General features: G+C 63.5%; 4 protein-coding genes across 4 annotated transcripts; 1 reads left to right on the top strand and 3 right to left on the bottom strand.

Moving 5' to 3' along the window:
* Positions 1–10: 10 nt before the first annotated feature.
* LOC117646226 (collagen alpha-3(IX) chain-like) lies at positions 11–7,845 on the bottom strand. The gene is made up of 20 exons (XM_034387035.1): positions 7,542–7,845; positions 7,327–7,418; positions 7,058–7,168; positions 6,596–6,836; positions 5,901–6,117; positions 5,643–5,816; positions 5,498–5,569; positions 5,332–5,427; positions 5,060–5,248; positions 4,815–4,886; positions 2,660–2,918; positions 2,330–2,544; positions 2,134–2,250; positions 1,864–2,055; positions 1,669–1,735; positions 1,243–1,322; positions 1,099–1,153; positions 701–802; positions 441–608; positions 11–297 (listed from the first exon to the last, which is right to left on the bottom strand). The coding sequence occupies exons 1-20, from the start codon at positions 7,559–7,561 to the stop codon at positions 119–121; spliced, it is 2,718 nt and encodes a 905-aa protein (XP_034242926.1). The 5' UTR covers positions 7,562–7,845; the 3' UTR covers positions 11–118.
* Positions 7,846–9,682: 1,837 nt separating this feature from the next.
* Positions 9,683–14,801, top strand: LOC117646233 (lazarillo protein-like). The gene is made up of 6 exons (XM_034387066.1): positions 9,683–9,832; positions 11,966–12,099; positions 12,182–12,327; positions 12,412–12,605; positions 12,696–12,998; positions 13,247–14,801. Exons 2-6 carry the CDS (start codon positions 11,977–11,979, stop codon positions 13,591–13,593), a joined length of 1,113 nt encoding a protein of 370 aa, XP_034242957.1. The 5' UTR covers positions 9,683–9,832; positions 11,966–11,976; the 3' UTR covers positions 13,594–14,801.
* Positions 14,802–16,854: 2,053 nt separating this feature from the next.
* Positions 16,855–22,726, bottom strand: LOC117646225. Its single transcript, XM_034387034.1, has 8 exons — positions 22,249–22,726; positions 19,877–19,948; positions 19,233–19,381; positions 18,365–18,496; positions 17,927–18,283; positions 17,622–17,846; positions 17,444–17,545; positions 16,855–17,339 (listed from the first exon to the last, which is right to left on the bottom strand). The coding sequence occupies exons 1-8, from the start codon at positions 22,433–22,435 to the stop codon at positions 17,256–17,258; spliced, it is 1,308 nt and encodes a 435-aa protein (XP_034242925.1). The 5' UTR covers positions 22,436–22,726; the 3' UTR covers positions 16,855–17,255.
* Positions 22,514–26,915, bottom strand: LOC117646223. Its single transcript, XM_034387030.1, has 8 exons — positions 26,814–26,915; positions 25,841–25,987; positions 24,989–25,177; positions 24,809–24,895; positions 24,584–24,745; positions 24,392–24,506; positions 22,958–24,132; positions 22,514–22,852 (listed from the first exon to the last, which is right to left on the bottom strand). Exons 1-8 carry the CDS (start codon positions 26,913–26,915, stop codon positions 22,514–22,516), a joined length of 2,316 nt encoding a protein of 771 aa, XP_034242921.1.
* Positions 26,916–27,115: the final 200 nt, after the last annotated feature.

Here is a 27,115-nt window from a genome sequence, read left to right as displayed (position 1 = left end):
AACCAAAAGGCGGCACGATTTCTCTCTTCTCTCAGGGGCTACGTACAAATATGAAATGCTCTCGCTTCGACATGTACCGCATAGCATAGCGCTACCAGTGTGGACGTCACGCTGACGGTCACGGCCCCTTGTAGTTGCCGGCCTGCATCTGCGGCGGCGACATGTTGCAGTACTCGCAGAAACCCGGCGGCCCCTGCGGCCCGGGCGACCCGCGCGGCCCCTGCTGGCCGCCGCGCCCCGGCTCGCCCCTGTCGCCGGCCCGGCCCGGCACGCCCACGCCCGGCGGCCCCGAAGGCCCTGCAACACGAAAATGAGGCGGCGTTTGAACCTTTGAACCCGCCCCTCGCGGTGCGGTTCCGCGGAGTAAGGCCTATCTCTCTCGCATATGGGACGTCCCATGAGTGCGAGAGAAAGGGGCAGGCGTCCGCTCCCTCGCTTACCTGGCAGTCCTCTGGGTCCTGGAGGCCCCTCCAGCCCCACCCCCTCTGGGCCGCGGTCTCCCTTGTCGCCGCGCTCGCCCTGGCCGCCCTGAGGCCCCGGGGGCCCCACCGCCCCCGGCAGCCCCATGAAGCCGCGCTCGCCCTGCAGCCCGGGCCGGCCTGGCTCCCCTGGAAAGGAAAGAAATGACAGTCCGCCGTCAAAGCCGCCAGCGCGCCAGGTTGCGATAATGTCAGCAAAATTGTTTGAGGATCGATTTTACCGGTGGGTCCGTGCGGGCCAGGTGGTCCGGGTCGGCCGTTGCGCCCTCGTCCTGGAGGCCCCGGGGGGCCGATCAGCGTGGCGGTGAGCTCGGTCAGTTGGTCTGCAACACGAGGAAGAGGAGAGGACACGCCTCCGACAGCTTGTTATCATATCTTATTTGCCGACGCGTGACGCCCGAGTCGCCCCGCCCGCCCCGCCCCTCACTGTCCTGCCCTGCCGGCGCCGCGTCACCGACTCTAACTTCTTGGAGCCACTCCGTTCCGTCCACTTGGAGGCGATCCGCATCCGCGGAAAGCGCGGTCGCGTCGCGACAACGTGCCCAACGTGTACTCGGCTCGCTAACTGTGGCCGCAAAGATCCAAAGTCGTCTGCATCCCACACACTGTGCACACTCACCTCTGAGAACGGCGGCGCAGATTTCCCGCAACTCCGACTCGGCGTAGGTGCGTCCCTGGAACGGTTCAAAGACCACACGCTTGAGAGCCAGCTACTAGAACGATGACGTGTCCGATGAGGTCCCCGCCAAGGGGTTCAGCTTACCGGGGGGCCGCTCAGTCCGGGAGGCCCTGGCTGGCCGCGCTGGCCTGGCGCTCCAGGGATGCCGGGTGGACCCTCCTTGCCTGCAAAGTGGACGAAGTGGAACATGAAACACCAGAGAGGCGAAGTGGGGCGACAGTCCCTGGACCGAGGCAAAGGGCTGGTAGACGCCTCGGTACGCGGACCGCGGTACGGGTGGGCGGCGCGGCGGCATGCTCGCCGGAAGCGACTCATCAGCATCGCGTCGACGTTGGAGCTGGAAACTGCCCCGGCACTGAAGCCGCCAAGCCGCCAAGCCGCTGTGGACGCGTTATGACTCGCAGTAAAATTAAACTGCGGCGATGCGGCGAGGCCACAGAGAGCGTGAAGCAGAGGGCCGGCTCGCGTACTCTGGGGACCCGCCCTCCGCGAAGACGCAGGCGTACGCACCTGGCATGCCGTGCTGCCCCGGCGATCCCTCCGGGCCGCGCTCTCCGCCGTGGCCACGCTCCCCAGGCTGCAAATAGAGGGCCAGAATAAAGCAGCGCTACAGACACCGTTCAGCCAGACGGTCCGGCTGTAGCCGGACACAGTCGGATCTTCAGGCCGGAATCTGCGGCGCGAATCGTGAATGCTGCGACTCACCAGTCCTGGCGGTCCTGGCGCCCCCCTGGGGCCCACCGCGCCGGGGTGGCTGCTCGTCTCGAGGTAGCCGACGGGGCTGTGCACCACTTCCCCCGGTGGCCCCGGCGGTCCTGGTGGCCCCGGCGCTCCGGGCTTGCCCTCCATGCCGGGCAGCCCGTTGGTGCCGGGGACGCCGGGCAGCCCCGCGGAGCCCTGCAACAGAAGGACGAGGTGGAGGCGGATGGCGAGGACGAGGCGACCTTTCATGGCGCTGCACTGCGCTGCACTCACCGTGTTCCCGGGCAGACCTCTGGGCCCGCTCGGCCCCAGCTCACCCTTGTCGCCGGAGTCACCCTTCAGGCCCATCTTGCCCATGAGGCCCTGCAGCCCTGGCTTTCCGGGCAGGCCCTGGAAGCAACCGCAACGGGACATGAGCGGCCTGAGGTTAGGTTAGGTAAGTCCGTCGTTCGGCGGGCTGCCTACTTACCGGCGGTCCCTCGAAGCCGCGCGGACCCTGCTCGCCGACGCGGCCCGGCAGCCCGTCCTGGCCCGGCATGCCGTCCTTGGCGGGGGGGCCTTGCAGCCCCGGCAGCCCCGGGGGGCCCTGACCCCCGAGGGGGCCCGGCTCGCCCTTCTCGCCGCGCGCGCCGTCCAGGCCGGGGAGGCCGCGAGGACCCATCGGGCCCGGCGCGCCCGGTTCACCTGAGCACGAAAGCTTAAGGAAGGGCACCGGCCGCGTCCGTACTCGAACCCGCGCCGCTCTGTCAACGTTGCGCTGGGTCGAGGACGCGGCGACGCGGCGCGTTGCACCACTCACCAATGCCCGCCGCCGACCCGGGCAGCCCCGGCTCCCCCGGCCGTCCCGCGTCGCCCTTGAGTCCCGCCGACCCCGGCAGCCCCGGCACGCCTTGCGGCCCAGGCAGCCCGATGAGCCCCGGCAGACCCTGCGGCCCGTGCGGCCCCATTAACCTGCGACAGTCGAGCACAACAGTGGCGGGGCGTGGCGGAGTCCTCAGGAGCAGCCACTTATCTGCAAGGCTTCCATCAACAAAAATTTTTGGCAGATGATACCTTAACTTTACAACATACATAGAACAGTCAAGGCAAATTGAGATGCCAGCTAGCTCTAACTCTCGAGTCCATGAACCAAGCGCGTAACCGTTTGTTTACAATGAATGGAAAGCCAATGGAAAGCGGTCTACGATGCTGTGGATTTGTTGGTGGAAATGTGGCACAAAATTAATGTCCCATATGACACCCATAAAATTAAAACTGCAATTTGAGTGACTAATCTATTAAAAGCTGAGTCATCATAGGGGCACTACTTGAACTCCCCGACACTGCAAATTGAAGGCCTCCTGCAATTTAAATTAAGTAGGGTCAGGACCAGGTGGTGTCTTACATGCAGTGCCCCAGGGGTACTTGCTGGGCGCCTTCGCGCTACAATGCCTTTGGCGATGCGAGAGGGCATTCACTGTTCTGCAGTTATATTGCTTATTAAGTTATTCAAAAACATTCTTGACATTCACACACATTCGGGACATTTTAAATTATTTTTGTTGCATGGCAACGAGGTCGAATCGGTGCAAACGCGGCAAAGTCAACTTTATTGTTTCACCGCGGCTCAAAAACGAGAAGAAATGGCGGACTTCGAACGCCGGTCCCCAGAATCGAGGGCTGCCGACTCTACGCTCCAGCCGCAGAGAGTCTGCCCCTGATGCGAAGTGTAGCGCCTGCGAGGTAGGCCACCGATCCGTCGCGCAACACAGCCGAGCGGAGACGGTGGCCTACCTTGCCATTACCATTACCATTAAGGGCTAGACCACGGGCCCCTGGACAGTTCCTCAGTTACTCACCCCGGCTCTCCCTTAAAGCCGAGCGGTCCCGCCAGGCCGTCTCTGCCCGGCTCGCCGCGCATGCCGTCCAGACCGGGCATGCCGGCGGGGCCGCGGTCACCTGCGCAAGGAAAAGGCCGGCGTCAACAGCGGCCTCGGCGGGTCTCGAACCCGGGACGGTTGGCGTGCAGCACAACACGCCTAGGCCACGTGCCGCGTGTCTGCGGATGCAGGCGCGAGTATGGCGTGTGTGGCAGACAGTGCCTCGGAGCGCAAAGAGAAAGGATGAAGGATGTGGACACACTCAAATAACGAAGCTGCAGGACGCTCGCAAACAACAGCGTCCCGTCTCTTCGCACCTTCGGGACGCGCCTTGGGTGCGAGAGAGACCGCGGGACGGATCCACCGTTTGGGGCGAGCCTGCAGGCGCTGCACGGCATTCCCTGCCAATATGAGAAACTCGCTGTGACCTTCACCTTTGTCGCCCCTCGCGCCCGGCTCGCCCCTGTCGCCCTGCGACCCCTTAGCGCCCTTGGGCCCGGGCAGTCCTGGGAAGCCAGCCTCTCCCGGCAGTCCAGGCGGTCCTGCGGGACCCGGCACGTGCTCGCCTTCAACCTGGGCGCCAGGGAGCCCCGGCGCGCCCGGTAGACCCTGTGCACAAAACGAGGACGATTTAGTCACTTCCGGGGTTTTCTCTTAAGGGTTGTAAAATTTGGCGTGACGTACCGCTGGCCCCTGGGAGCCAGGCAGGCCCGCGAGGCCGGGCTCCCCGCGCTCGCCCTTCAGCCCGCGTTCGCCGTGGAGGCCGTCCCGGCCGGCAGCGCCAGGAAGGCCCGGCTCTCCGGGGAAGCCGCGCGGACCCACGGCTCCCTCCAGACCGGGCGCTCCCTGCGAGAAACCAAAACTGGAGCAAACTGTTCCTGAATGACATGGGGACCATCTGACGACATTGTCGGCCATTTTACCGTAGGCCCCATCAGTCCGGCGGGGCCCGGTGGCCCGACGACGGGAGGCGCTCTGGTCACGTCCCCTGGAGGCCCTCGCAGCCCCGGCAGCCCCTGCAACACGAAGCTAGTCACCGCCACGCCCTCGACCTCCTCGACCACCTCGGCGACGGCGTGCCGCCAGTTGTCTTACCTGAGGCCCGGGCAGTCCCGGGTAGCCGCTCTCGCCGCGATCGCCCTTCTCCCCCGTTAGGCCAAAGTCACCCTGCAACAAGAGAACGAGAGCGTGTGGTCGATGAGGCGAGGCTGCAGAACATGAACTTGATGGCGCGAGCGCCGCTTGAGGCACTTGGAGGCGCCTGGCGGGTAGGCAGCCCAACCGCCACTCGCGCGTGGCGGCAGGCCGGCCGACGGCGTGGTGCTCTACTGGCGACTGACCCTCTCTCCGCGCTCCCCCTTGATGCCGACGGGCCCCGGGAAGCCGCTGGGCCCTGGCTGGCCTGGTGGGCCCGGCAGCCCGGAGATGCCGCCGATGCCCGGCGGCCCCGGCTCGCCGCGCAGTCCAGGAAGGCCGGGCAGGCCCTGGGGTCCAGGGAAGCCCGCGGGACCAGGCGGACCGACCGGGCCCTAGAACAGCAACCAGCCCTGTTGGAACCAGGAGCACAAGTGCCGAGAAAGTCACAAAATCAGTTACACCGTCGCTGCTCTACCGCTGTGCCGTTGAAGCCTTGCGGTCCCTGGGGGCAGATGGTCTCGCAGGACGCCGGCACCACGATGGACGGCGGAGGCTTCCTGACGGGGAGTTTCTGCAGCAGAAGAAGACCGTGAGCACGCCGACGGACAGCCACTGCCCGGGCCACTCGTCGAACCACTCACCGGGATCTCGTCGCAGGTCTCTCTCTCGGGCCGGTGCGGGTCGCAGCTCATGACCATCCATTGTAGGTCCACCTGCAGGAGCACGGAGGTGTCGGTTCTGTACTTTTGTCGTGTACAAGACAACTTAGGGGGCACAGTGACTCACGGGGACGGTCTGCTGGCTGTCCACGATCTTGGAGATGGAGATGCGCCCGTTGGCGTCCAGGTGTCCTCGCGGCCCCAGCTGCTCGGACGACGCCTCCTCGCAGTCCACGTAGAGCACCGCGTGGTCCCGGAACACGCCGAAGTGGATCTTGTGCCAGTTCCTGTCAAAAACGTTCTAACCAAAAAAGCAGAATTTCCTTTTAGGTTTAAGAGAGATGTTTTTTGAGCGAAACGCCTGCAGCGAAACTCCCGCACTGACCACGGCGTTGGTGAAGGCGATGGTCTGCGGGCGGCCCTGGTAGTCCGCCAGCTGCAGCTCCACGCTCTCGCGCTGCGGGTTGAGCTGCACGGCGAGCTGCGTGGCGCCCGAGGCCCCCGTCACGCGCAGCAGGTGCCAGGACGTCTTGGGCACCTTGCGCGCGCGGAACGAGCACACGAACGAGAACTGCTCCGGCAGCCCCGTGGGGAAGATGTCCCTACCGACAAAGGTTTGTTTTATTCCTGCGCGCCGTGGACGCGAAGTAGGGCATGGCGCGGGCGGCACCTCCCCTGAGGGCGCGCGGCGGCCGTCGGCATCGCCATCGCCTCGCCACCGCCCGATTTTCAGATTGCGTGCCGCGCCCCGCGCCCCGCGAGCTTTGTGGCTTTGGCTAGACTTCAACACAAACACGACGTGGACAGTGACCCATCTGCGGAGGGCGCGATCTAGGTTCCAAGCGGCGCCGCACAGTGGGCCAGAAGACCGGTGGAGGCGGCCAAAACTCTAGACGCGTTTTGAGCTCCAGAGTCGCTAAATGGGACTCGAATCGGACGTGTGACCCCACCAATGAATTCCTCGTTCGGAGAGCAATCCATTGGTGGGGTCACACGTTCGGTTCGAGTTCCACTCAGCGACTCTGGAGCTCAAAACGCGTCCGGGGTTTCGGCCAGACGGGCCAGACGGGCCAGACGTACCGGGTGCGCAGCGTGAGGTTGGCCTCCTTCTCCAGGCGGTAGGCCGTCTGCACGCGGTTGGAGCCCCGCACGCGCGTCACGCCGGGGAACTGCGTGCCCAGCAGGTCCAGCCGGAACTTGCGGATGAAGTCGAAGGCCTGCAGGTCGTCCTCGCCGGGCTTGTAGTCCGAGCAGGGCCCGTTGGCCTCGTCCACCTGGCCGTCGAACGCCGTGTTGGCCGTGATGGAGCCGCGGAGGTCCTCTGCGCTCACAATCAGGGATTGTTTTCATGAGCATGAAGAGGACAGTTTCAGAACGGATCGGGCGCACCAGTCAACAGATTGAACTACTGAAACCGACTGAAACGTCTTGACTGATACACCCGGTGAGGGCAAGCTTTTTATTTCAACTCAATTAAGTGAGTGAATTTCTCCTGGCCGCCTTGCCGCCATGCTGCGCGCTGCGCGCTGCGTTGTGCCTCACCATCCTCGTCGCTGTAGTCGGCCACGTTATTGTCCCACTGGGGGTCCGCGGGGTCCGCGGGGTCCGCCTCGCCGCCGTCGTCCTCCGGTCCGTCAGGGTACGCTCCGCTCTCTGTCGGGGGCACGCAACGCAGTACGCGAGGGCTTTAAATCACCGCCACGGCGACACCGGCAACACTCAGTCCTCCTCCTCCTTTTGCCTTTCCGCGCGGCAAAGTGTCTTTGGCGCGCGGGGTCGAACCCGGGCCCGACCTCGCACTTCGTACTCACGTGCAGCGGCCTGCAGCAGAAGCAGCTGCGACGCCAGGAAGACGGCGAGCAGGAGGTGGGCGGGATGCCGCCATGGCCTGTGCAGCAAGCAGCTGGTTGCAGACAAATCGGACTACCTGCAGTCTCATTCCGAGGAGTGCTCTATCTCTCTCTTACCCACGGCACTTTCCGTAGGGGTGCGAGAGAGACAGAGCGGCGACCCCTGGAAGACTCACCTCGGCGGCCGAAGTCTCATGAGAGCGACGCGGGTCACGTCTAGGTCACGAACTCCTCAACTTGACTCACTGGTTGACCACCACCACTGCCACCGCCACTCCTTAGGCCAGCACCGCGCTCGAACCGTGGCCGGTGAGCATGATTCGTCACGACTCGTCACGTTTCTCCCCTGTCACACTGTTCGTCCCAACGTCGCGACCCGTCACGTTGCCTCTGTCACACTGTTTGTCACAACGCCGCGATCCGTCACACTGTTCGTCACTCCGTCGCGCCCTCGTGCGATCACCCTCGCGACCAGCACGCAGGCACCACTCGGACTGACTCTGTCACGGCCCCGCGTCTCTCGCGCCGCCTCCGCCGCCTCCACGACCACGCCGACGTCGTCGCAGCCCGGGGCACCTCCGCCGCCACGCCGCCCCGCCCCGTCCCGCCCGCCCCGTCGCCCCGTGACGGCGATGTTTAAAATTTGAAAAATAGCCTCCCCGATCGGATGACGGAGTAGTTTTCGGAACAGAGCGATTCACTTTGACGGCGACCATCCACCTCCTGCGGAACACCGTCAGAATTGGAGGCCCCCGCCGGATCGGGCAACAGGGCGACGTGGGGCACGGGGCAGCGTTTCGACAGTGTCGGGGAAGATGGAGGGTGCTTCCATTCTTATTCCGGGGTGATCGGACCATCAGGCCCCCCGATGATTGCGTGTCAGCCGCACTGGCACACTGGCATCGGGGGGATCGCTCAGGCCGCTGAGGAGGACAGGGGGGAGGGGGGGGGGGAGGCGATCCCGGGATTGTTTCTGCAGCTGTCTCCATGAAACTCTGAAAACATTTGCAACTCGATTTTTTGAAATGTGTGACAAAGTACAAGTGGTGTGCGAGCTCAGCGTCTGACACGTGTAGGGATTAGTCGGCCGGCCGGGCGGTGAAGGGACTGAAGGGTGGTGGCCCATCGGCGTGTTGGGGGGACACGGTGGACGTGTGTGTGTGTGTGTGTGTCTGTGTGTGTGTGTCTGTGTCTGTGTCCCCGCGCGTGGGTGGCAGTCACCGGGGTCGGGTCAGGTCGCGGCGTCGTCTTCGCCGGCGCCTGTGAGAGAGCAGGAAATATACAGCAAATCAACACGTGCTAAGCGATGCGTGTCGCTAATTTTAGTCACGGCCCAATAGCCGCGTGCTCACGCGCGCGCGTGTGTGTATGTGTGTGAGAGAGCGCGTTTGTGTCAGTGTGTGTGTGTGTGAGTGTGCATGCGCGCTCGTGTGCGTGTTCGTGCGTGTCGTGTTTCGCCTTTCGCACGGTGAGTATGTAGTGGGTGCGTAACTTGGGATATTCGATCGTAACGATGACAAAGAAAACCGTGTACCTCGACTCACTAGCATGCCAGTGTCCGTCGAGTATTCTTTGAACCGCCCACGTCTTCCACTACCCGACTTTGGCCTCTCTGAGTGCGGCAACGTCGTCCTCGCGACCCAGCAGGCCATCAGGGTCCTGGGGGTCCTGCGCGTCGTCGCGCCGCCTGCCAGCTTGGCAGCCCATCGCACTCCGACGCCGCGCCGTGCTGGGGCTGGGCGGGCGTGTGGTGCGTGTGGTGCAGGCTCTGTCAGCACGGGGTATCGCCGGCCTTGCTTCGCGACAGCGGTTGCTGCTTGCCCTGCTTGCTGCAGTGCAGCGGCAGCCTTATCGGCCACCGCGTGAGACACAAGGCGGCGGCCCGGCGGCGGCCTGTGTGGACGCGGACTTCCCTCCGTCTGGAGCACTCGCAGTGTGCCTTTCTGAAGCCTAGTCGTGGTGCAAGCGCAGCCTCGGGGTTGGGCAGAGGGTAGGGTGGTGGGTCTGTGGGGTGGGCAGGGCGGCAAGGCGCCGCGACGCCCGCGCCAGCGCCACCTAGCGACGGCGCTGGCAACGACGCCGCTGCGCTACGCCACGCCACATGCGTCCATGTTGGTTGCCAAGGACAGCCGGTCGGTCGCGACGGACGCCGCTTCGAGCCGAGCCCAGCCTGGCCGAGCCGAAGCGAGCGCGGAGCCGAGCCGGGGCCGCGAAGCGAGCGCGAAGCGAGCGCGAAGTGCCCCGAAGCGGGGCCGACCGCGAGCCGAACGCGGGGGCCCTGGGCTCACGTACGCCACCACGCTACGCTGACAGCGCCGCGCCGCGCCAGGCCGAGCCGAGGCAGACTCACCCGCGATTCGTCCGCGAACGTCTCTCGGAGCGTTGCGAACCGCCAATTTGCCGTCAAGGAAGGTCGTCCGCGGGCCGCGACTCCGTGACCACCTCGACGTCGTGAACGCGTCCGCAGGTAAACCGGACCCGCTGCTTCACGACCAGCAGGTGCCCGCCGTCCGCCGCACGTCCAGGCGAAAGTGAATAGAAGAGTGATCGCGCGGAAAGTGAATCTGACGCGGAAAAAGGAGATCTGTGTGACGGTGCGGGGGAGTGAATCTCAGTGACAGTGTGGGAGAGCGAACCTCAGTGACAGTGCGGGAAGTGAATGTGAGTGACAGTGCCGGAGGGTGAATCTGGGAGACAGTGCGAGAGAGTGACGGTGGGTGGCGTGACCCGGCGGAGGGTGGGGGCGTGGGCAGTGGGGGAGGTTCTGAGGAAGTGGTCTGTGACGACACCTGGCGACCGGCCAGCACCTTTTCGCCCTAGTGCGTCAGGTGCTCGTCACGCCCAGACTTGCCGCGACAGAGGACCATTCACTGGCGCGCTCTTCTTTGTTCCTGGAGCGAACGCGTCTCCAGAGCAATCGTCCTGGAACGCCAAGCGGGAGCAACATCAGTGGCGGCACGCTTGAGGCAGGCTGGAGGCCCCTGGAGTCTGTGCAGCCTGCCCCTGGAGCCTGGCCGCAGCGAACAGCTGATGCAGTCACAACACCGTGCGTGCGGCCTGCCTGTCCTGTCACGCCGCCTGTCAGACGGCTCGCGGCGCGATGCCCGCCGCACCGCCGCGCTCGCCGCGCATGCGTCGACCCCCCCCCCTCCCCTTCTGCCTCCACCGGCCAACAAGTTCGCCTGCCGGCCCGTGGTGCAGCCATGTGCGCCGTGTTGCCGAGCACCAGTGCTTTTTCTATTTGCTGTTTACGACTTCGTCCCTGTCTCTCTCGCACCAAAGCAGAGGGACAGGAAACGACCCTCGGAATGAGTCTGGTGGTAGAGTGTGCGTTTGAGCCGTTTCCCAAATTCCCCTCCCGACTTGCTTGCTTGGTGGACATCGCGGTGCACTCGCCCCAGGTGCCCCAGGTGGCCCAGGTGGCCCCGGCCCTCGTGGCGCGGTGGCGGCGGGCCGTAAGCGGCGCGTGCAAGTCGTTGCAAGTCATGTCAGCCGGCCGCAGAAACAAAGGGAAACGCACAACAGAGGCTTCGTCCTCGCCGAGCGTGGCGCGAATTTATTCAAACAGGCCTCGCTTGGCGCCACTCGGTGCCTTATCTTCTTGGCTGCGGCATCTGGAGGGGCGGGCCGGGCCTATCGTGCGTGGGCCGCGCGCCGCGCGTACGCCGGCTAGGGTCACGTCGCGCGCGCGAGAGAGACAGAGAAAGCGTCGCGCTGCCGAAAGTCGCGTGCGAGGAAGACAGAGAAAGGGTGCCGGGTGCGCGTCCCGTCACGTGTGACAGTCCTCGTGACCTTGCCGATGACGCGAGGGCGAGCGTGGGAAACGGCGGGAATTGACCGGCGCAACCCGCATCGGAGACTGAGTCCGTTTCGTCGCTCTGTCTCACTCCCTCGCATTTTGACGGGACGCCCCATGAGTGCGAGAGAGACAGTGTGAATCAGTCTTCCGGGCGTTGGGGTGGTCCTGCGCCACCTCGCAGCTGGCCGTACAGTGCGCGGGTTCTTTGTGGCGGCCTTCGTGGCGGCCGCCACGCCGCCACCGCGACGCGCTTCTCTTTGTGCTCGGGCACGGCGACGATGACGCACCGCCCCGAGCCAGGCCGCAGTCAGCCGCAGTCCCCGCCTGCAGACTGATGCCGAACGCGGCTCGGGCTGTCTCTCTCGCATCGCACTGTAGCCTGCGGTGGGGCCGCAAAATGTCGCTATTATTCCGCAGTGTCAGTACACTGGAGGGTAGGGGAGCTGCCTGTATGTGTGTGTCTGCGAGTGTGCGTGGCGGCTGCAGCCCGCGATCCGCTTATCGGCATGGCTGAAGGGGCCTACGGGCCTCGGAGCACGTACGCGTGCTCCTAGCGGGCTGCCTAGATTTGACCATTGTGACGGGGGCGGGGGCACAGTACACCTGGCCGGCCTAGCCGCGCCTAGTCCTAGCCTGCTAGGCGTTTGCCCGGCAACAGCGTGACAGCGTCGCGCTGACCGATAAAAGGATGGGCTTGCTGCAATCGCAGAGCGGCGTGCACCAGGGCGTGCATCGTGCCCCCTCTCCTGGCCGCCAACCCCGCTAGGGGCTTGTCTGTGACGGTCGTCTCGTGTGTTCCAGGTTCCTCCAGGATGGGCTGGGCCCCGGGCGCGCTGCTGACGGCGCTCGCAGCGCTCGTCGCCGTCCGCGCCCAGATCACCGAGCCCGGCATCTGTCCGTTCAGCACCCCGGTGTCGGACTGGAACGAGGAGCAGGTGAGTGTCGCCCTGTCGCCCAGCCGCCGCTCTGTCTGGCCGGCCAGAAGGCCTGTTTGTGACTGTCTTGCGCTGCTTGCAGTTCGTGTCGGAGCCGTGGTACGAGATCAAGGCCTTCGCGGTGCCCGGGGTGCACGACGCAGCCTTCTCCCCCGGCTGCACGCGCTGGCACTTCGCCAAGTCCGACGACGGCCTCGGCCTGCACGCCCGGCTGGCGTACCGCGGAAGGTGGGTGCGGGTTCAAGTACCCGAAACTGATCCCCTTTTGCCTATTCTTGCGCAACGTGTGTTATTTTGGAATTGGAACCGCAGGGAGGGGGACGGCATCATCCGTGCGTTCGCCCAGTACACCAACTCGGAGAGGTACCCCCGCTTCAACCTGACGTTCCACGACCTGGCCGGCGCCGCCGCGCCGCGCTCCGTGGACATGAAGCTCATCGCCACGGACTACGACGACTTCGCCCTGCTGTGGGGGTGCAACGAGCCCAACCTGTTTGAACGCAACGGTAAGCTACTCGTCGGCTGCGCCTTCTTTAAGGCCTGCTTCTAGACTTTTTGAGTTTGAACCAAATGTGACTCAACTCCCCGACTCGCAGTGGTGTCCTGGGTGCTGAGCCGGCGGCCGTTCCTCTCCGAGGCCGCGCAGGAGGCGCTGAGGAGCGCGTTCCGCAAGCACGACATCCGGGCCGAGAAGTTCGTGGACACGGACCACGACCAGCAGACCTGCGGCGCGCCCTACATCTCGGCCGCCATGAGCGCGCGGCCCCTGCCGGGCGTGGACGACGGCGTGGACAGCGTGTTCGCCGCGTACCGGCCTGGACAGCAGGCCGCGGGGCTTCACGCCGAGCAGGAGACGTCGCCGTCCTCGGACCAGCCTAGCGACGACGATAGCGCGTCAGGTAAGGCAGCGCGGCATCCCAGTCGCGTGGCCGCGCGCCAAAGCGTGGCGGGGCGGGGGCGGGCCTACAGTGCCGAAAAGTGTCTAGCCGATCCGAACCCGATCGGCATGGCCCGCTATGGCCCGCTTATCGGGCCAGCGGCCAGTGGCCAGTGCCTTGGACCCCGATAGCGGGTGGGAATCTGATGCCGCCAATCTGTAGCTAACCGGCCGGGCCTCGTGCTTACCTGCTTGCCTCTCTCGTTGCAGCGGACGGGGTCGACGCGGTCGACGCGGACGTGTCGTGGAACTACGTGGGCGCGGCGTGGCCGCTGCTCAGCTCGCAGGCGGTGCTGGTGGCGGTGCTGCTGGCGCTGGCCGTCGTGTCGCTCATCGCCAGCCTCCTCACCTTCCGCGCCCTCATGCAGCGCGTGCAGCGGCGCCGCGGCGTCGGCGCCTCCAAGCCCATGCTGCCCATGCACCGCCAGGACGTGATCGTGGCCACGCTGGGCCCCGTCGTCGACTACAGCCGCTTCGGCGGCCTCGGCCAGGGCCTGGTGCAGACCAGGAAGCACGCCGCCGACCAGGGCAGCCAGGGCGACTGGCCTCGGACATGACTCGGCCAGACGGGCCAGTCCCGGCCGCGTCCACGCTCCCGGCCATCCGGAGCTGCCGTCCTACGGTAGGGCTCCAGCTAGCCCCGTAGCCTCCCCCCCTCCCTTTCATCCAGTTTGCTCGTTTGGCCCTTTGCCTGGTCCCCTTTCCACATTCTGTTCAAGCTTCAAGTCACCACCGTAGAAATCTCCTCTGAATTTCTAACTGCGTATTATTGTGTTCAATGAATCAGGTCACGTCACATCCCGTTCCCCTTGTATTTAGCCTGAAATTTGAAAGTTTCTCAGAAAAGTTAAAAAAAAATGTATATTTTTGCCAAAGCTCTCAATTGACAACGACTTGGCCACAGTTACTACTTACTCCTCACTGTGATTATTTTCTTCTTATGAGGCTTGTCTTTCTTGCCAAATATTTGCCCACTAGACACACCACATCAAATCAGTTAGTATTTACGTGATGTGTTCAGTGGGCAACAGTTAGCTAATTGTGTCAAAATCTTGTACCAAATATTTTTTTAAAAACTAACGTATGGTTGGTCTTATTGTAAGGGTATTGATGTTAAAATATATTTTTTTAGTTGTATATTGTTATAATGTTGCCACAAAGTGTGTCAAATAATTTTAGTGTGATAATGAAACAAGACAAAGAAGAGGGTTTCCCACTTTGGGAATCAATTAAAAGCTACAATTGATTTCCATTGACGTGAGGTCATGACTAATATTAGGAACGAATGGGTATCACGCGTGTTTGCTAGTATTACTAGATTGGTTCAATCTAAAAGTATAGAGTGTCGTCTCTTGCAAAGGTTAAATGTATAACGACAATCTGCACAAGCTCTGCTTTTTCCTTTGCCATTATTTAAACACGGCTTTTGTGATCAATACTAGGGAAGTCTCTCTGTGGCCATACTGTGCTAATAGTCATTTTTTTTGGTGTAATGTTAAACTACTGTATTATAAACAAGCATCCAACTTTGTGGTGGGAAAGCTGTCGTGTGATGTTACAACAATACACTCAAAGAAAACATGGCGTTAGGTATTGTGTAAGTGACAGCTCTAGCCGTGGCTGTTGCGATCATTCTGTGATGAATATTGTAAATGTGCCGTGACTAATTTATTATTTTTGTACCGCCATAGCATGTAATAAGTCATCTTTCTTTCCAAAATGCTATGTTTGCCTTGTTTAAATAAATTGAACTCATCTTGAGAAATTGAGAATCATTCCAAGCAAACCTTCTAAACTCCCTAAAAAACATGACCAAACTGCTTCTTGGCCGCTGACGCGGGCGGCAATAATAGCATGGCAATGACACACGCCATAAGAATGAAACCCGGGGGATCGGGCAGTGCCGGCAGTGCCGGGGAAACGACAATGCCTGCCCCCTCTCCCCCTCCCCCTGCCCTCCGCGGGGGGCTTCTCCGCTTCGCCAGGCCGGCTGCAGCTCGGGGGCCGCGCTGACAGGTGGGCCAGAGTCGCATCGCGCCCTTCTCCCTGGTCGACGCCGTGCTCCACGACGCCAGCAACTTCGACTGCAGGAGGTGAAACGCGCCCGTCACTGACAGCTGTACGCGGTGAGGCCGCGCAGCCTCGAGCGCCACCATGGCGGACCCTGACGGAGCACTCGCGGGCCGCGATGCCGCCACCCCCGCGCCACCGTCCACCCCACACGGCGACGTCGGGGCGGAGGACCGGCCGCTCCCGGACGTCACCGCCAAGCCACCCCGCTTCCCAGAAGTGCCCGGGGACGGCGGTGACGTCGGCGACGTCGGCCAGGGCGACGTGACCCCCGCAGGGCCGCGGCGGGACGGGCTGGCCCTGCGGCTGGAGGACTGCTACCCGGCGCGGCGTGAGGACGAAGTGCGCGCGCTGCGGCGCCAGCGGGACCAGCACTACCAGCTGGACCTGCTGCGCCAGATCGAGGAGAAGCGGCGCGAACGGCTGCAGCGCCGCAGGGAGGACATCCGCAACGACCTGCTGCGCCTCGGCAGGCAGGACCGCAACGACGAGTACGTCCGCAAGCTGCACGACGAGCAGCAGCAGCTGCTGCGGCAACAGCTGCACCAGCAGCTGCAGCGGGAGGAGCAGCGGGAGGAGCAGCGCATGCAGCAGGTGGGCGCATCCCCCGCAGATCTGCCCGTGCCCGGCCTGCCGCAGGCCGTGCGCGCCGTCGAGATTGTGTCTCATGGCTGCTGGCAGGTGGCGGAGAGCCGCGGCCGGCAGCGAGAGCACCTCCGCGGCCAGCAAGAGGCGTCAGCGACGGCCAGCCCCGACGCTGGCCAGGACCAGGTGCAGCAGCTGAGTGAACAACTGGAGAAGCAGCACTTGCTCGACGACAAGGTCGTCGACACCCAGGAGGAGCACCAGGATCACTCCCCGGCCGTGGTGGAGCGTCAGCCGAGCAGGCCGCCGTCCACCGCAGGGCCACAGGCGCCTCAGGCTCACGAGGCCGCCGACATCGTGGAGGGGGTAGTGGACAACGTGAAGCTGGACGGGCGGCGGCCGTGGAACCACTATCGCCCCTTGCAAAAGTACGTCACGTCCCGACTGCACCGTAGATTGGCTTCCAAGCAAAAGCCAAACTGGGTACTCGTGCAGGGAGCTAGACCGGCGGCGGCGCGAGCGGGCCGCCGCTGCGTCAGCGAGGGAAGCGATGGCGGCGCGCAACGCGGAGGCCAACGCGCAGGCCCGCATGGAGGTGGAGTACCGCCGCTACTTGGACTGGCGGCTGCGAACGCGGCGGGCGGGCCGGCCGGTAGAGCTTTCGCCCCGCATGGAGGCGGCCAGGCGCTGGGGCGAGGCCCGCAAGGAGGCGTCGCTGCAGCAGCGCGTCGACCGGGACGGCCAGCTGGCCGAGTGGCGGCGCGCCAAGGACCAGCAGCAACGAGGTGTGGCCGGGGCCCGGGGCGCGTGCGACCGCGCGAGGGTGGGGGAGCGCGTGAGTCTGACGACGGCGTCCTGGTGTCCTGGTGCGCAGAGCGGCGGCAAGCTGCCACTGCCGCCCAGAAGGCGGCCCAGGAGGCGGCGGCGGAGAAGCAGCGGCGCGCGCACGACAGCTTCACGAGGTGGCTGGACACGATCCACGAGCGCAAGCTGGCCGACGAGAAGGCCGGCCCGGTGGGCGCCACGGGCGTCACCACGTACGAGGCCTTCCACACGGTGCCGTGGACCAAGGCGGCGCGCGGGGGCCAGCGGCCTGGCCTTGGGCCTGGTGGCCGGCACGGGGCAAGGAAGCAATAAAGGGACACTTGTTTTTGTTTTCGTTTGTTAAATCGTCGTTTATTGGACGAGAATCACATTTTTATCAGCTGCTTAGAGTGTCTGTAATAGGCTAGGGTTACATTACCGACCACCCAGTGAATTTTCTCGTTTCTACAAATTTGTGGCACTTGATTTTATACGAACCTATCGCTACATTTTTCCCTTCGTCTTTTTCTGAATTTGTGATGTACTAAAAGAAACTAATTAAATAACATAAACATAACAAAACTACAATTAGCAATAAATAGGTCCCCCATGGGTACATCGTTCCCTTATTGCTACCTTATCGTAAAACTTACTAAATTACCTGAGAATCATGCCTACAAAACACCAGTTGATCCCGAGAAGGAGCAGAACGCATTTGGAAATTCTGAATACTTTATCACACTCTTGAGTCTTCCGCTTTCTAGATCAGTTGAGCCTCTTCCTCCTCTTGCAGGTTCTGAATGTCGCTCTTGTTCATGAAGTAGTAGCTAGGCTGACGCCCCTTCTGCAGGTGGAAAACAAAAGAAAAGAGAAAAAAAATGAGAGTAAAATATCACCAATGATTGATGGGCACCAAAAACAAAACAACAAAGCGGAAACGGAACGCACCAAGTCTTTGGCAACCCGCTTGGCACCTGCTTTGATGAGGAGCTTGCTGAGGGACTCCACGCCCTCCACGCCCATGGCGTAGTGCAGCGCGGTGCGCTCCAGCTGCGGGTCCAAACAAACATGTCAACGGGAAACCTTCGAAAGCGGCCTTCACAAAGTACTGCGTCGCGGTACGCACGTTGTCGCCGACGGCGAGCGTCTCGGGGAAGTTGTGGGCGAGGAAGGCGACGAGCTGCTCCTGCTGGCAGAGCACGGCGACGTGCAGCGAGCACCGGCCCATGGTGTTCCTGGCCGTGGCCAGCAGGCGCGCCCGTGAGTCCCCCACCTGCAGCAGCTCGGCGACCTCCTGCGTGCCCTGGCCGCCCCCCATGCGCACGGCGCGCAGCACGCGGTCACGCCGCTCCTGGAGGAAGCGGACAAGGCGCGGGTTCGAGTACCACAATCTCCTTTTACTCATTCACAAGGCTTTAAAGGGAGTCGAACCTCGAACGCGGGGATGGACTCCAGGAAGGCGACGGTCTCGTTGTGGCCGCGCTGCGCCGCCACGTCCACGATGCCGACGTCGGGGCCCTCCCTCGCGCCCAGGATGTAGTCGTAGCCCGCCAGCAGCATCTCGGCCAGCCTGTCCGTGGAGCCGCGCGCCGCCAGCGACAGCACCCACCGGTCGATCTCGGCCACGTTCTCCAGCAGCCCGGCCTGGATGGCCACGTCGCGCGCCGTGCGGTACAGCTCGTCGCGCAGCGCGGGGTTCAGGTCCACGTCGTTCATGAGCTGCATCAGGCCGCCGCGTCCGTGCGCGCGCGCCGCCGCGAAGTGCAGCGGGGACTGCCCGAACTCGTCCTGCACGCCAATCAAGCCAAAATAATGCTAGTTATCACTTCATTGTATTTGAACTTGAGTGCTTTGTTTTTCGCTTTTTACCCGGTTCGACACGTTGAACGCGGACTCCGGCGGGACCAGATCGGACCCCTGGGAGTCGGATCTCTGCAGCACAGCTTCGTTCCCGACGGCGGTCATGTCGGGGAGACCCTCGGCGCGCAGCACCGGCCCTTCCTGTCACGGGCAAGAAGAACCAGAGCCATGAGGGAGGACTGTTCCGCGCTGCGGAGCACGCCATCAATAGCAATAGCCTGCTCTACGGGACAATCCATCCAGCCTGCCGGGTGCCCTCCAGGAGCGCCTGCGGCCAGCCGGGTAGGCAGTCCCGCTGCACACTGGTGCTCGACGGGACAGTCCAGCCTGCCGGGCGCCTGCAGGGTAGGCAGTCCCGCTGCACACTGGTGCTCGACGGGACAGTCCAGCCTGCCGGGCGCCTGCAGCTGCAGGGTAGCAGTCCGCTGCCACTGGTGCTCGACGGGCAGTCCGCCTGCCGCTGAGCCTGCAGGTAGCCGCTGCACACTGGTGCTCGACGGGACAGTCCAGCCTGCCGGGCGCCTGCAGCCTGCAGGGTAGGCAGTCCCGCTGCACACTGGTGCTCGACGGGACAGTCCAGCCTGCCGGGCGCCTGCAGGGTAGGCAGTCCCGCTGCACACTGGTGCTCGACGGGACAGTCCAGCCTGCCGGGCGCCTGCAGGGTAGGCAGTCCCGCTGCACACTGGTGCTCGACGGGACAGTCCAGCCTGCCGGGCGCCTGCAGGGTAGGCAGTCCCGCTGCACACTGGTGCTCGACGGGACAGTCCAGCCTGCCGGGCGCCTGCAGGGTAGGCAGTCCCGCTGCACACTGGTGCTCGACGGGACAGTCCAGCCTGCCGGGCGCCCTCCAATGCCACTGCAGGCGACTTCTCCCCACCTGTGCAGCGCCGGGGGCGGCGGCCGGCGCGGCCGGCGCGTTCCCGTCCATGGTCAAGTTGTACAGGAAGTTGGCCAGGTAGCCGACCGGGTCGCGAGGCTTCTTCTCGGCGATCTCGTTGAGCCCCTGCAGGAGCGGTTCGCCCAATGCTGCGGAGACAAGCACGGCGAGACGATTAGGTCGGTGGGTCGAAAGGCTAATGACGCAGAACTGGATTCGTGGCAGTGTATATACAGTCTCGCAAAGGACAGAGAGGACGCTTGTATTGCGGAATAGGGGACATGTCGATACCTCCTAACGAGAAGCGCGTACGGGCACCTATGCCGATTCATAACCGCTTACCGCTGCAGGGTTTCCTATGCTGGTAAGCGGTTATATATTGGCATGGGTCCTGGTAAGCGCTTCTCGTTAGGAGGTATCGATGTGCCGAGAGTGCAGGAAGCGTGTGGATAAAGGGGTGCGAAGCGGACAGACGTTTAAGTTACAAACAAACGAATTAAATCTGTGGCATGGTTCTACCAAATAATCTTATCTAATAGCTGACGTTTTATTCCACGTTGCTTCTCCTGTTCTACGGTACACTAAACGCTCTACCCGAAATACGGTTTTGCCGATAAAGTCTAACTTTTGTCCATGCTACTCACCGGCCGCGAGGTACTTGCCATCCTCGCTACCGAACAAAGTGCCCAGCTTGGGAGCGGCCTTAGTCAACGGGTCTGGAACAGGAGACGTCGTTCTTTTGTGGCGGGCGAATCAAGAGTGCACTTCAAACAACACATTTTGAAAAGAAAACTGCCTGAAGGGGAGAGATAAAGCGCCCTTGAATGAGATAGACCTAGCAATCCGTTGTCCGTCCCTTCTAGAGGACCATCAGGAGGCTCCTCCACGGGCTGGCCGAAGGCGTCCTCCAGGAGCTCTCCCAGGAGCTCTCCCAGAGGGTCTTCCTGAGGCTCTCCCGGAAGAGCTTCGTTCTCCGCGCGCGAGGACGGCGCCGCTTCCCCCTGCATGTCCGCCGGCCGAGCCCCAGTGACTGATATCGAGTTCTGGAGGCGGGCGCCCCGCAGCGCGCCGCGCGGCCGGTGATTGACGCAACGTGGTCGTCATTGGGCCTGGGCCCCGCACTCGGTGAAACGCGGGCGCCGCCTCGGCCTCGGCCACGCTGGCCCGCGGCGAGGAAGCTCCTAAAGGGATCCCGGTCGGGAACGTCGGGACGCCCCGCGGAATTCGCCAACGGGAGAATCCGAAACTCGGTCTGTTAGGTGCTGTGGCTGCTGCATTCCCCTTCCAGGCCCCGGCCTTGGCATGTCTTCGCCGTGGTTGCCCGTTTGCCTTGGAATGAGTAATGCATGTTCGACCTTCCAATGGCCGGCCGGCCTCGTGGGCCCGCCGGGGTGGAGCCGGGGCCGCCCACCGCAGGGCCAGAAGGCACACGGTGGCCACGGCGACATCAAAGTTTCATCCCGGCGACTCAAGTGGCACAGCACCGCCAGCACCGCGCCCTCCGTCAGCACACTGCCGGACAAGGCCGAGCGATTCGTCGAATGACAGCCAATGAGAGCGCGGCCCTGGCGCGGCCTGTCCCTCGACCAAAATGACCGACATGCACGTGTCCGTTGCCGCGGCCTGCATGGCCTCGGCGGCGCCGACGCAGCGCAGCGATTACCAGAGGCCCGTGGCCCGGTACGTACGGTCCAGCAGGCTGGCGATGACGGCCCTCAGCGCGTCCTGCTGCATGGCCACGACGCTGCCGCTCGCTGCTGCTGGACTTCAAGCCGGCCGACGTCGAGCTGGTCGCGCTGCTGGCACGGCGCGAGCGCGCGCGAAAAGGTCCGACGGTGGTGGGCGAATCGCAGCGAATCGAGTGCGGGTCCGGGGCGACGACGGGCTGGCGCGGCGGGCGGGCTTGAATTGACCGCCAGCGCGCCGGGGCTGCGAAGCGCCACGAGGGAGCGCCACTGGCGGGGCGCTGCGCCACGCTACCACACGCTACACCCCAGGCTGGCCGAGCCGGGCCGGGCCACCAACAGGCAGGTGGACAAGCCCGGCCCGGCCCTGCCCGGCGCGGCGCGGGGCAGCGCGAGGTCGATACAACGATTGGCATGCGTGCATCGGTGCGGCGTGGGGCCGCGTGCGGCGCCATTGGGCGCCACGGCGTTGGCTGCGTTGGCGGAGACCTTCCCGCCTTCCCGCCCCGCCGCCGACCGGACTTCCCCCTCGCGCCACTGCAGCCCGACGCCCGACGAGTGCGGAGAGCTGCACGCACTGCAGGAGCCGAACAAGTTCCCCTCCCCCTCATTTTTTCAGTCTCCGGACACCGTGCTGTTTACCGCTCGCTCCCCTACTCGCGACCCTGCCCACCCTGCCCACGCGTCGGGGGTTCGATTTCGTTGCCGACTCGGCCACCGTGCCGCGTGCCGCATCAAACATTGAGTGGCGGCGTGACTCGGCGGGCACCGCGACGCGCGGGGCGGCGCGCCGCCGGCGGGGCTGGACAAGGCCGGGAAATGCTACGCGGCTGGAAGCAAGCTGCAAGAGAGAGACAACAGCGGGGCGGGCACGGCGGCACTGCGGCAGTGTGTCAGTGTGAGTGCTCGCTAATCGATGAGCGCCCTCAGCAGGCCACGCGAGCGCGTGTGTGAGTGTATGTGTGTGGTGCATATAGACTGTTCGCACTGGCCACACTGGAGTAATTAAGCCACTCATGCCCAAGGCAAAGCGCGGGATGCGGTGGTGCAGGCTGCCACTCGGTGCACTCTGCGTGAGAAAAGGCAGCGTGCAGGAGCACGGGATGGGCTGGCAAGGAATGATGCATTCGGTTTGTTTCTTTTTATTCTCCCCCGGAGAGGGCGCGCGTAATTTTTCATCCTTGGGCCTTCCCCTCCACCGGCAGTCCGCCGGCGGCCCGCCGGACCCGGCACCCTGCGGCCCGGCACCCTGCGCATGCAACACAAACACCACGACACGAATGGCACGACACGACACGACACGACACGTGACGACACGAACACGCACTAACCTCGAGGCGTGGCCTCCGTCACGACGATCTGCACGGCGTCCGCTATTGGCAGTCGCGCCACTATTCGCACCCCAGCGTGGCCGGGCACTGCCGGGCTTGGCCGGACACCGCCACTCGCAGGGCCGTCAGTCACTTTGGGGATGGCAGGGATTCTCAGGGAAGAGACTACACTACACTGTTGGCACATCGCGGGGACCGCGGGGACGGCCAGTCTGTTCGTCACGGGCACCACGGTGACGCGGCCTCAGTCTGGTCCTGTCCTGGTCTACGAGGGCCTCCGCTTGAACATGCGACTCAGCACCGCCGTCAGCTTGAACGAGCGGTTCTCGGCGCGGTGCTCCAGCTGGATGATGTTGGCCATGGCGGTGACAAAGTCACGGTACGCCTGGTGCTCGGACACGCTGAGCACCTGCTTGTTGGCGATGAGAAACACTTCGGGGTGCAGCGTGCGGCGCAGGCGCAGCCCCCTGGACTTGCAGAGGCTGGCCAGCTCGTCGGGGTCGCGGCCGAGCATGGCCAGGCGCGCCGTCACCTGGAAGCGCACGCCGCAGCCCACGTCCCACGGCCTGGCCAGCAAGAAGCCCAGCTTGTCGTCGCGCTCGAACTGGCAGCCGGAGCGGCTCAGGGAGACGGCGCAGTTGGCGGCGCGGCGGTACACGTCGCCGAGCTGGCCGCCGCGGCCGTCCAGCGAGGCCGCCATGACGCGCACGTGGTCGTGCACGTTGACCCAGGCCACGAGGCTGGCCAGCGCCGCGTCGCCGCTGAGGAACACGCCGCGGCCCGTGGGCCACGTCTTGCCGTGCAGCCGCCGCAGCCGCTCGTCGTCGCCGTCGCGCTCGCGGGGGATGTACGGCCAGAGGCGCGAGCGGCGCAGGCGCTCCTTGGTGGCGGCCGGGATGTCCGGCAGCGAGAAGTACTCGCTGTTGTTGCTCTGCAGCGCCATGGCGTCCTGCAGCGCCGTCAGCTGGCTCATCCGGCGGCCCGGCGTGGCGGCCGGCTGCTGCCGCGGGGTCAGGCGCGCGTCGATGGACAGGAGCGCGCGGCGCAGCGCGTCCTCCACCTCGGTGAGCTGCGTCTCGGTCATGTCCAGCGGCAGGCGGACGTCCTTGAGGTTGCGGCCGACGTGCACCACGCTGCGCAGGATCACGCGCCCGGTCGGGTCCAGGTCCAGGGCGGGGTGGTCCACGGCGCGGACCTCCAAGTGCGTGAGCGCGGACACGGGCGACGGAGCGGCCGAGGCCGAGGCGCGCTCCCCAGTCGACACCTTGCCGTTGCCTGCCGCGGCCGCCGCCAGTCCGCCGCCGTCGTCCACGGAGTGCGTGGTGCGCATCGCGAGCGGCTCCTCGAAGAACTGCGACGCGGGGTGGTCGCGCAGCGCGGCACGCGTGTCCAGCCCGTTGAGGAACTTGATGACGGGCAGCATGAGCGGCGCAAAGACAGCGTACGACTCGAGGTCTGGAGCCACAAAGCCCGCCTCGTCCATGTACGAGTCGCGGACGCGGCGCGCGTACGGGTTGCCGTCCTTGCGCACGTCGTCGCGGTCCTGCTTGTCCAGGATGGCGGGCCACAGGACGTCCAGCACGCTGTGGTCGCGGCGCGTGAGCGTCCGCTTGCAGATGTCGAACACGTGGCGTGGCATGAAGCGCAGCACGACGGCGGTGTCAGTGTGGCCGCGCTCGGGCGGCGCCTCGGGCACCTCGCGCAGGTCGCGGTACGCCACCACTTGGGGCCGCGGCTGCACCTCGACGACGGTCGCGCCCGCCGTTCCGGAGTCCTCACTGTCCGAGTCCTCGGACTCCATCAGCAGCCGGAAGCAGCGCTCCATCATGGACATGGCGTCCGAGTCGTGCACGTCGCGCCGGCTGGACACCGTGTCGCTGGGCACTGCACCGGCACGCAACGTCAAGCGTGGCAAGCCTGGCCTGGACGGAGATACCCCCCGAGACGAGCCCTGCGCCCTGCCCTGGCTGTACCCCACGCCCACGCACACCCACGCCCTCACAGATTCACCCCTGCTACTGAAGGCAACCGCGGGAAGGGGGAGAACACAGTGCTGAGGGTGGCGGTCTCAGGACGCACACGGTGCAAGGGACCAGGACTCTGCTCCGCGGAAGGTCGCCACGCCACACGTGCCTGCACGTACCTTTGTCGCTGAACGTCTCGTCGGCGATGTTCTCCGGCTCACCAATGTCAGCCAGCAGCTGGCGGTGTGTCAGCGAGGCGGGGTTCTGCAGGTAGAAGTCGGCCGTGCGCCCGCTCTGCAAAGAAGTGGGCCAAGATGAGCGGGGTGCGGGTCGACAGGGTGGGAGGGGACATGCAGGGACCGGGCCGCCACCTTGTCCTTGATGGTGCGGTTGGCGCCCAGGTTGAGCAGCAGGTTGTAGTAGTGTCCGTTGTCGGCCAGGCACGCCGCGTAGTGCAGCGCCGTCCTGCCGCGCTGGTCGCGCGCCACCAGGGTCTCCGGGAAGCGGCCCGCCAGGTAGCGGACCACGGCCGTCTGCCCCAGCAGCACGGCCAGGTGCAGCGGCGTGGCCGCGGACGCGGCGCGCCGGTCTCTCGCCACCGCGAACTTGCGGCGGTCCAGCGCGGCCTGCAGCTGCCGCAGGTTGCCCGTCCGCGCCGCGTCGTGCACGGCCCGGATCTTGCTCTGCGGTTTTCAAGGCCGGGGAATTTAGCACATTCATTTCGAAACTAATTTCTATTTCGTTTGTCTTTTGTTTTGACTTCTTTCGGTACGGACCATATAGGTAGGCACATGGTCCAGGAAGCTCTGCACCTCCGGGTTGCTGGTGTTCTTGCTCAGCAGCCGGTCGCCCTCGCCGCTGAGCACCAGGTCGGCGAGCACGGTCAGATCGCCGCGGGCAATGTGCTCGTCCAGCTCGGCCTCGGACAACTGCCCCGGCTCCCGCAGCTCGCGGTCGTCGTCGTCCTCGCCGACGCCCTCGTCCTCCTCATCCTCGCCGTCGGCCAGCACCGTGCCCAGCGGCCGCGGCGTCGGCGCCCGCGTGCGGAAGGCTCGACCCTGCATCATGATCGGCAAGGCCGAGGCCTAAGTCGTCGGCCCTCGGGCATGGGACGCGCCCTGGGTCCCGGGCCATAAAGAAGGGGTCCGATTCGGTGCGGCCGAGACCCTGCCGCCGCCGAGGCCCTCAATGATGCACGGCCGGGGCAGGTTGGTGCAGGGTCGCCGGCCTCGGTGGCGGCCTTGGCGGCCTTGGCCGGGGCCTTGGCCAGGGCGGCGATGCATGATGCAGCGGACCACCCTGGTCCCAAGGCCCGCCCTACCCGCGCCAAACATGCGTCGGCTAAATATGTAAAGCACGTGTTCGGTCGGGTTGGCCTTGTCCAGGCCTCGCATCGCCAGAAGGGTCAGGGAGGCCTGCCGTGGCGCTCTGGCCGCCCTGACCCTTCCCCCTGGCCTGCGAGCACTTTGCCGTGTTCGGCGTGAGATCTGTCTACGGATGCCGACGCTGCTCGAACCCTCGGTGCGGGGACACGGGGTGGTGCGTGACAGGGCGGGGTGGGGCCCTCGGCCGCGGCGTCGTGACACACACACATAGACACACGACACACGGGCCACACACAACTTTACCTCCGGGTTCTCGTCGGTTTGGGTTTTGGGTTCGGGTGGTTCAGGTGATACAGGTGAGTCTGGTGGTTCTGGTTGTAGGTCTGGGGTGCCGTCGAGAGCCACGGTGGTGGCGGCGCTCTGCCCCGTACCCGTGGTACCCGTGCCGCCCTGCGAACCCACACGCCGAGGACTCGGGTTAAGGAGAGGAGTGGTGAATCAGCGCCCTTACACAGCCGCTAAGAACTCCTTGTTACACTATGTTTTATTTCTACGCGTTTAAGCTTATTTTTATTTTGTAAAAACCGACCGCTTATGTTAATTTAAATGTGTGCTAAAAGATTATTTAATCATTTTTTTTTTATTTTTCTTGTATTATTATTTTGCGGTTTAGAGCAAAAGGATGAAACGAAACGACAGTGTTTATGTTTCTACGTCAACTTTATTTAGTCTACAAAAGACATGCAACGGACAGTGCCACACTAAAAAAAGCAACATTTATCGGATTAAACAGAAGTGCAGTCTCCGTGATTTACAACAGACTTCCTACAAACCGTCAGTTTCTCATGCCAAATTGCAAACAACAGTCTTCGACAAATCAGTCAGATCCTCTACTTTCCTCCCCCTTTCTCGCGAACACACTTGTCAGTACTTTTGAGCGGTTATCCTTAACTCGTCTAGAATAGTAACTATGTTTGAGCGCGCCAAATCCGAAATATCACACAAAGACCCAGTCGACTTCTTCCATTCATCCCATTGTGCGCTAAGGCAGGGACTGTACCAAAACTAAAGGGCCGATTTTGGGCCGCAATCCTGTTTCTCAACTTCATAGGGAGGAGAGACTTGAGCACAGATCTAAAATCGCCTACAATCGGCCGTTGCAGTTTGGGCACGGTCTCTGGGTGAACGTATTTTCAGGCTATAATGTGTAAATACAAAGTGCATGGCTAGCATTTCAAAACCAACGGTCCAGTTGGACCCGGGGTTCCCAATTTACTTTATTTATAGGTGACAAGAAACCAACCTTCTCCAACTGGAACGATGGTGCAACGTACATCCGTTTTAGCACTGTTCTGAACACATAAACATGTAGGAACATTTATCACATGCACGTGAGTTCTATGAAGCACATGCATAATTTATATTTTAATTATTGACGATATTGACCGTAGTCACTCCCCTCCGACCAAGAAGAAAGGTTATTTTGTCTAGAACACTGCTCTAAAATGCATTCCACGTAACATAACATTACACATAACTACTCTAAAACATGAATTCACGGGTGCCATTTAACCAGTC

This window comes from Thrips palmi, unplaced genomic scaffold (assembly GCF_012932325.1).
Source record: "Thrips palmi isolate BJ-2018 unplaced genomic scaffold, TpBJ-2018v1 HiC_scaffold_19, whole genome shotgun sequence".
Lineage (NCBI taxonomy): Eukaryota > Metazoa > Arthropoda > Insecta > Thysanoptera > Thripidae > Thrips > Thrips palmi.
This window is presented reverse-complemented; position numbering and strand designations above follow the sequence as displayed.